The sequence below is a fragment of the Orycteropus afer genome, unplaced genomic scaffold, assembly GCF_000298275.1.
Source record: "Orycteropus afer afer isolate SDZICR_OR568_19922 unplaced genomic scaffold, OryAfe1.0 scaffold00214, whole genome shotgun sequence".
NCBI lineage: Eukaryota > Metazoa > Chordata > Mammalia > Tubulidentata > Orycteropodidae > Orycteropus > Orycteropus afer.
Window position 1 is genome coordinate 3,868,440 of NW_006921801.1, and position 9,322 is coordinate 3,877,761.

Genomic DNA, 9,322 nt, shown 5'->3' on the forward strand with positions numbered 1-9,322 from the left:
GAGACTTATCTCTAAGATTTATAGCGGAAGAGTGGATGACCAGACTATGGTACATACACACAATGGAATGCTATGCAGCACTAAAGAATAATGTAGAGTCTGCAAAACACCGCATAATATGGATGAACTTGGAGGACATTATGCTGAGTGAAATAAGTCAATCACAGAAGGACAAATTAGTTCGTTGTTATGGATGGTCGAGGAAAGGTTTATATATGAAGGGAAACTTTCTTTGTTGGTTGCCAGGAGTGGCAGGGGAGGGGAGGGAACACTGCAAAAAGAAGGAAAAAAAAAAAAAACTAGGAATAAGTAGCACTACGTGACCAGGGCTCCTAAATATAGTAAGCCCAGAATATCCACTGTCATTTAGTTGATTCCCACTGATAGCAACCCTGTAGGACAGTAGAAATGCCCCATAGAGTTTTCAAGACTGTAAATATGTGAAAGTAGACTGCCTCATCTTTCTCCTGCAGAGCAGCAATGACTTCAAACTACTGACCTTTTGGTTAGCAACCCAGTGTTTTAACTATAATGCCACCAGAGTGCCTTACGTATTATTAATATAGGCATAAATAGACACTTTCTTAATGTAATTTTTTTAAAAAATATCAAACTGAAAATGAGACTCTTACATAAAATTAAAAGCATTCCTGGGAGAGTCGGGAATAAGACAAGTACTCACTGTCACTAGTTAACACTCTGTTTTAAGTACTGGTTGATGGCAAAAGAGTAAAGAGGTGTAATATTAGAAAGAGAAGGTAAAATTACTTCTTGCAAATGTCATAATTATTTGCCTGGGAAACCAAGAGAATTAACTTGAGAAATTTCTGGAAATAAAATAATTCAGTAGTGTGACTGCTTGCAAAATTCAAATTTTTAAAAACCTTTCTCATATATGAACAATCAATTAGAAAATATAAGGGAAGAGAAGAGCTTATTTACAACCACAAGAAAAAGTTTAAGTTAGAAATCTCACAAAAAAAACCATGTGGGATCTGATCAAGAAAACAAGCAGGTGAGTAAAACAACAGTTTTAGGAATTAGAAAGACGTACTTGTTCTTGAATGAGAGTTAATAATTTAAATGTATATCATATGTCCCCTAAATTAAGGTGTAAATTTGATGCAATTCCAATTAGAATACATTTTAATTTCCTGCAAATAACTTGGGATAAATAAACATGAGGCTATTCAGGAAAATCTGAGAAAAGAATAACAATTGCAGGTTGATTAACATTAAAATTTGTTTATATTATTGCAGAAAGGGCATTGAGGCAGCATCTTCTGACCTCTTCCAACCTCAAGGCTTATTCCTATGAAGCCAGACATGTCACCACCCTTTAACCAACTCTTACACCAGCCGTCCTTCCCACAACATTCACTGCTTCTCCACTGGGTTCAGTAATTCGTTTCAGTGGCCACACAGAACTTACAAATAATAACTTGCGGTTATGGGGTCTATTAGGAAAGTAACAGGCTACAATTCAGGTTCGGGAATGGCTTGGGATACAGTTCTCCAATCAGGACAGTCTCCCCTCTGCTATACCCTCAGGCATGCCTCTCTGGTTTGGCCAGGCAAGTGTTAAAAATTTCTTTTAGCTCTGCAGATAGGTACACCTACATGCACCCCACTCCATCAGCAGGCCTCCTGCTCTGGGGCACTCAGCTTTCTTGCTCTCTGAGCCAGGCAAGCCTACTGCTCTGTCTCATGCCTCTTGGTTCCAGTGCCGCCGTCTCTCAGCCAGGCTTCCCTGCCAGGGCATCTCTGCCAAAGCAGTCCAGCACAGGGATCTCGGCTCCAAGGACACACTCCACTCCATCTCCAGCTCTTCTCTCTTGGTGGCAGTGAGATTCCCCCTCTTCCTCTAGGAGGGCTCATTTTAAGTCCAGCAGCAGAGGAAAGTTTACCAATCCTCACATTAAAGTTCTACACATCTTATTTGCATGGTGCCACCCAGTAATCTGGTGGGAGTTACAAAGACTGACTAGAAAAACCGTACCAAGTAATTAACTGCATCACAATTATAAAGCTGCTTTAATTAAAATGGAATGGTAATGTGCAGATCACTAGAAAAGGATAAAGCCCACGGTACCTGTACAGCCCAACTTCTAGAGTCAGATTGTGCCTTTGCTACCTGTTACTCTGTGACCTTAATTTGGTGTCCTTTGCTGCAACTATAAACTGGGAATGATGATAAAATTTGTACCATAAAACTTTGGGGAATGTTAGATATACACCTCAGGTTGTTAACACGGTGCCTGTTCCATGATAAATGTTCAGTATGTGGTAGTTGTCAATATTAACAATAGAATGTGTTAAAAATAGCTTTTCAAATCCATTGAGAAAAGATTATTCAGTAACTATGTTTTAGAGGAAGAAGTAAAAGATTTTAAACAAGTTTAAGTGTGAAACCGTGCTTTTTTTTTTTTTTTTTTTTTTTTTTTGTTCGTTTGTTTTAATCTTTGAGTGGGAAAATCAAAACCAAACCCGTTTGTTACCATTGAGTCAATTCAGATTTACAGCAACCCTGTTGGGCAGGGTACAACTGCCCCATAGTGTTTCCAAGGCTATTATTATCTTTGTGGAAACAGACCACCACATCTTTTTCCCATAGAGGTGCTGGTGGGTTCAAACTACCAACCTTTGGTTTAGAGCTTCACCACTGTGCTACCATGGATCCTTTTGAGTGGGAAGGGGTTTCGTAAATATGTCACAAAATCCAGAAGCCAAATGTAGGAAAAGATGGGCAAATTTGACTATGTGATATTAAACATTTGAAGTAGCCCAAAGTGCCATTTAAAAGATCAATAGATAACAGGAACTCAGCAGAAAAGTATTTGTCTCATAAAACATTCAAATTGAATTTCCTTGCTATGTTAAAGCAGTGAGGGGAAAAGATGTACAACTAAGTAATAGAGTCAAAGCATGTACTGCCTTATTCCACTTATATAAAGTCAGAGAACAAACAAAACTTAAGTCAGAAAGTGATTGCTGTGGGGCGGGAGGGGGGGTGTGAGGAAAGGAGCTTGAATTTCTGGAGGGGTGAAAATGTTCCCTAATTTTGTTTTGAGTAGTCATAGAAGCAAATAAAATTGTCAAAGCTTGTTAACCTGAAATCTTAAGTTCTATGCATTATACTGAATGTTAATTAGACTTAAAAGAATTGGTAAAGGTGGTCAAAGGACATAAGCAAATTCACAAAAAATATAAATAAGATATTTGATATAAAAAGATGCTCTGCTTTCCACATAATTAATGAAATGCAAGTTAAAATAAATTTTCCCTAGTTGCTGTTGAGTCAGTTCTGACTCATGGCAACCCTGTGTATCAGAGGAGAACTGTGCTCTGTAGGGTTTTCAGTAGCTGATTTTCAGGAGATTGTAAGGCCTTGCTTCCCTGGGACTTCTGGGTGAACTTGAATCTTCAGCCTTTTGGTTAGCAGCAGAGTGTGTTAATCGATTGTACCACCCAAGGGACTACAAAATAGTAAGGTGGCAGTAATCTACCATATTGGAAGAGATTTATAAGTTTAACAAGCTCTGGGGACAAAAGAGGAATTAAAAAAGCATAGGTTTTTTGGAAGACAATCTGTTTTTATTAGATGGATATCAGTAACTTACCAGTTGACTCTGTAAATTCCACTTGTAGTGCTTTTTCCTGGGGTTAGAGTTTCACAGCTAATCAAATGTAACGTGTTTAATGATGTTCCCTGTATCATTGTTTAAAACAAGCGAAAATGCAAGCAACCTAAACCGCCACCAAATTGAGATTATAAACTAAATTCTGAGTCATTTTTGTATTATGTGTAGTGAATTTGATAGATTTACATGAATTATTAGGGAAAAATTTTCTATATAAAGAAAACTATATTATGTAAATGATTATGGTTCTATTTAAGTCAAAGTAATGTATGCACAGAAAATACCTAAGAATATATAAGAAATGTTAAAACACTGGTTTTGAAATACTCTTTCTTTTTTTCTTTCATTTTTTTAGGAAAATGTCTGAAGAATTTTCGGTAAGTTGATGCATTTATCCTTGATAAGTTTTATGCAGCTTAAGAAAAATTATGTATTCCTAACTATGGGCTATATAAGCCTTATAACTTAAAAGAGGTGCTTTTTGTAATCCTTGGAGTTTTTTGGCATGTGATTTTGACAGGGAATTTGATTTTGTTTAATTAGATATACTGTGCTTCAAAAGGTATTCGTCCTGTGGTATTTTTCACTTTCTAAATTCTTTAAAAATTATAAAAGTGATTGTTTCTGTTATTCTTCAAACTGAACACTTTAGCTTTTAAAAATGCTATATGGGTTTATAACCTTAATTGGCATGACTTGTCCCTGAATAAGATGGATAAGATACATCTATTTTGTTTTCCAGTTGGCAGATGCGCTCCCTGAACACTCTCCTGCCAAAACTCCTGCTGTTAGCAATACAAAACCTGGTCAACCCCCTCAAGGCTGGCCTGGTTCCAGCCCTTGGAATAACCCAAGTGCTCCACCTTCTGTGCCATCTGGACTCCCACCAAGTGCAACACCTTCCACTGTGCCTTTTGGACCTGCGCCAACTGGAATGTATCCCTCTGTGCCTCCCACTGGACCGCCTCCAGGACCCCCAGCACCCTTTCCTCCTTCCGGACCATCGTGCCCCCCACCTGGTGGTCCTTACCCAGCCCCAACTGTTCCAGGCCCTGGCCCCACAGGGCCATACCCTACACCAAATATGCCCTTTCCAGAGATTCCTAGACCATATGGTGCACCCACGGATCCAGCTGCAGCTGGTCCTTTAGGTCCATGGGGATCCATGTCTTCTGGACCCTGGGCACCAGGAATGGGAGGGCAGTATCCTACTCCCAATATGCCATATCCATCTCCAGGGCCATATTCTGCTCCTCCTCCTCCCCAAGCTCCAGGGGCTGCACCACCTGTTCCATGGGGCACTGTTCCACCAGGCGCCTGGGGACCACCAGCACCATATTCTGCCCCTGCAGGATCCTATCCCACACCAGGACTCTATCCCACTCCCAATAATCCTTTCCAAGTGCCTTCAGCATCTTCTGGTGCTCCGCCAATGCCTGGTGGCCCCCATGTGAGTATTTAATTTGTTATTTAACATGCACTTAATGGCACATAGCACAGCTGAAAGATTATTCCCGATTTTGGATGGACGTTAGAAAGCTTTTTAACTTTCTATAGGGAATGTGTGTATATAAGTAAAATTCAGAAATTCAGGGAAAATGTTTAAAAGGATAAAAGCACAAATTAAGTATTCCTGACATTAGAAATAGATCATTTGCCCAAAGATCCCTAAAGACTTTATAATGTAGTAAACAGTATCCTCAACAGCATCACTGAGGTAAACTCAGAGGTCCGTATTTTACTGGACACCCTTTTTTTTTTTAAACATTTTTCAATGTTACTTTATAGCATCACACTAAAGTATAATTAAATAAACGTAATCTCTGCCTATCTGGCTTAATACGGACGTCTATTTTTAGAAAATCCAGGGTAATGGAAGTATAATACTGTCCATCTTTCAGGCAATTAACCATTGTATTTTCTCAGCCAAGGTTTTATTAGATCTTTAGCAGTATTGAGCTGGAGATTATGCTGCTATTCTGTATTGTCAGTTAAATGTAATGCTGCAAGGTTTACTGTCAGCAGAGCTGTAGTAGGGTTGAGAAGCCTGTCTAGGGCATGTGACAGAATAGTAAGGCAACCCACCTCCCCAGTGGGGTAAGCAAAGTGAAGTAGAGTCAAAGCAGAGTCAAGTTTCAGCTTAGGGGAAATGTTTTTACACAAAATAACTGACTAGGTTCCCAAATAGATATTTACAGAGTATATGCTAGGGTAATTAACTGAGATGGCTTGCTGTTTGGATTTACTAAGCAACAAATTTATTTAAAGCCACAGAAAGGAGTTAATTAGCTCCTTTTGCAAAATCTAGAAGTTGACTTTTCTTTTTTCTATTGCAGTCTTACCATTAAGTTAACAATGGACGAAGAGATGACGCTTTGCTTTTTGAAGTACATATATATGCACATGAATGCATATATAAAATTTGCTTGTTTCACTATTAGAGGGCATTCATGAAAGAACAACTCTGGCAGCTCTCAGAGAAGATATCTGCCTCTTGTACTTGGATGTACAGATGGAACAATCAGATCAAAACAAATCATTCAAATGTGATTTTTATTTGGTTTTCATGGAAAGTTAAAATATATTGAATAGCTCTTTGATAGAATTTGTTTAAAACATGAAACTACACATTTCAAAATCTAAGGTGATGTGGATTATTGTTAGACTCTGCAACTTTATGGGCACATTGCAAGTGTTTTTTATAATCACTTTTTCCCTGAATAAACACTTTGAAAAACAATCACATTGCCATAGTTTAGACAAATGATGCCTCTAAACATTTGAGCTGCTTTCTACAGGATAAATAAACCTGATCCTCATGAGGTTTTATTTGGGATACACATTTAGAACTGTCAGTAATTATTGTTAGATGTGGAGTTCATTAGCCAGTGTTCATTTTTATTCTTGAGCTTTGATTAGTAAAAGCCTTTTGAGTGCTACCTAATTTGGTTTATTTTTAGCCAAATGTGTCAAATATCTCTAACATCTGCCATTTAGACAACCTTCATCTTTATTTTATTTTTTTAATCTAGGCCAACATGTTTGTAAATTACGGTCTTAGAGAATTGACCTTTTTTTTATTATTATTACTTTAGAGTGGATTATGTGATACCCATATTGCTTTGAGATGTGTTCAAGGAAGGAAATAATTCTCTCCTTTGTTTTGAACCTCAGATGAGGAACCCCTGGGAATTGCTGCATAGCAACAAGTAATTTGCATTCCCACAAAAACCTGAAGCAGCTCTTCTGCCCAGACCATTCCCTGTAGTCCCCCCCTCCCTCAGTTCATGAGAAGGAGCACATCCTTTATTCTTCCCTGATAAGGAAAACAGGCACGCTCTAGGGGTCTATTATAAACATATATAGCAATTACGTTTAGATAACCTTAAGTCACAGAGACTTGACTGTTCTCTTTGTACAAGTGAGAATCAAAGTATGTTTTTTGTCTTTCAAAGTCTGGTTACAATATGTCATTGTCTCCTGAATAGTTTTCTGGGTCTGTTTGTAAAGTGCTTATGGCTAACAGTTTAGTTTTGTATGTTGACAGGTAAATAAGTGGAATTGAGTGCCATCCTTGAGAGAATTTTTTTCTAATTCAACACATGAAAATAAAAATAAATTGTAGATATCTGTAATTGGGTTTAAAGCAGTATGACTGTTGCTTCAGTATTAAATATTGTTTATAACCACCAAAACAACTCTAGTAGCTTTTTGGCACCTTACCTTTAAATAAGATAATTAGATTTGAAATAAATGAGTTTGACAGAATTGACCTTGTTATTTGTTAAATAAGATTTTAAAACTTTGAATGTATCCACTGAGTTTCTAAAGTGTATTGTAGATTTATTGGACCAGTATTGGAGAAATTTATTGCTAGAGCACTGTTTTGTTTAAGAATATTTAATAGTTTGTTTCTCCTACTATTAAAATGTCAGAGTGCCAAATACTGCCCATTTGATGGTTTGATAACTACCTCCTTTTAAGAAAACAAGATGGTCACTTTTGTGGGACATTCAGTATTTAAGGCTCCCTTATTTTAAGCACATGACAAATTTCAAGCTTTCAGAATTGATAATGGTGGAAACTAATTTGTTTAGGTATGTTCAGGCCGTGAAATATTAGGCAGCTTACGCAGTGCTACAGCTGGTCTTCTTTCACTTCCTTTCTACAGCAGTCTTGGAATCTATTGTCAAAGCAGCCTCAAGTTTACAAGGCAACTAGCCTTAGAAACTGTCATCACTTAAAGTATCAGTCAGTATCATAATGTCAGTTAACTTCAGGGATAGGTGGTAGGGAGAGGGAGAGAGCAGCAGAGATCCCTCTCCTTACGGTTAATTTGGTTGCCCTACATTGGGATAAGTTGCGAGCTCCAGCATTAGATGGAATATTTAATATAATGTTAGAGTAGAATTTGACTGAAAGAAGAGGTAGCAAGTTTGGGAACCTATAATTGTGGAATACTTTGTTGTTAAGAGAGAAAATGTTTTGCTAAAGGATTTATAGGGCCATGAACACAAGATTAGAGATTACTACTACTCTTAAGGAGCTCTGGTAACATAATGCCTACTGCCTCGAAAACCCAAGGAGGGGTCGCTGTCAGTCGGAGCCGACTCGATGGCACATAACAACTACTACTGGCGGTTCAAACCCACCAGCCACTCCTCGGAAGGAAGGTTGGGCAATCCTACTTCCGTAGTGATACTGCCTCGGAAGCCCAAGGAGGGGTCGCTATGAGTCGGGTTTGACTCGACGGCACATAACAACAACAACAACTCTTATGTGGAAGGACTTTGTTAATGACTCAGACTGCCTGGTGTGCCCTAGAAGATACGCCATTTTAACCCTTAGGTTTCTAACACTTCTCAGTTGGAAAGTTGGAGGAGGGGGGAACGGGGGTTTTTTTGGTTTGTTTGTTTTTTAATGTAAAAATGGATATCAAAGGGATCATAGAATTTGCTCTTACACTCTTTTGTTTTTGTTTATGTAGTGCACCATTTCTCCAATTGGGAGTAATCTCAATTCTTGTGGATACTCTGGGCCAAAAAGTGCTTTTGGGTTTAGGATGGAGTTGAGAAAAGCAGATGCGGTTTCAGTGGAGAAAGGGGGAAAGGCATCTACATAAGTGGGTGTTTTTTTTTTTTTTCTTTACAAGAGAATAATGTTGCTTTCAAAATAAGCCATGCTAGGCTGAGACTGGTTTATGGAAGAAACCGCTAGTTAGTACATTTGGTCTTAAGGGAATACATTCTGGCATTTGGGCCTTAGAGCAAAAATTTAAAAATTAATTTGGTGGAGATCGTCATGAGTTGCGGGATAATGTTTCTGGAGTTAGAATCTTTGGTTTCAAATTAAAATACACAAGCAGTGCTGAAGTTGAACCCAAAAAATCACAGTGCAAAAATGATTTTAAATAGAAATACTACAACGTCCAGTATATAGACCTTAACTCTTTTTTGACACAAATGCTCCTTGCAGGAGTGTTTAAAGCACCTGGCTACTTTTTTATACAGGTCTCAGCCCAACCAACATCTTTCCATGGTTTTGAAGAGCCTGCTGCTAGCTTTGAACTCCAGAGCCCTTTTTTTGTTTAAAGTAATATACTGATTATTCATGACTAGCCATTTTTTTTTTTTTTACAACCCAAAAGCCACCATCTTTTCCATTTTTAATCTTTATTATCT

At 38.0% G+C, this 9,322-nt stretch overlaps 1 protein-coding gene across 1 annotated transcript; it reads left to right on the top strand.

Annotated features, from left to right (window-relative positions):
- The first annotated feature begins 4,000 nt into the window (after positions 1-4,000).
- On the top strand, positions 4,001-8,763 carry MAPK1IP1L (mitogen-activated protein kinase 1 interacting protein 1 like). Its single transcript, XM_042781988.1, has 3 exons — positions 4,001-4,018; positions 4,384-5,091; positions 8,629-8,763. The coding sequence occupies exons 1-3, from the start codon at positions 4,001-4,003 to the stop codon at positions 8,761-8,763; spliced, it is 861 nt and encodes a 286-aa protein (XP_042637922.1).
- Positions 8,764-9,322: the final 559 nt, after the last annotated feature.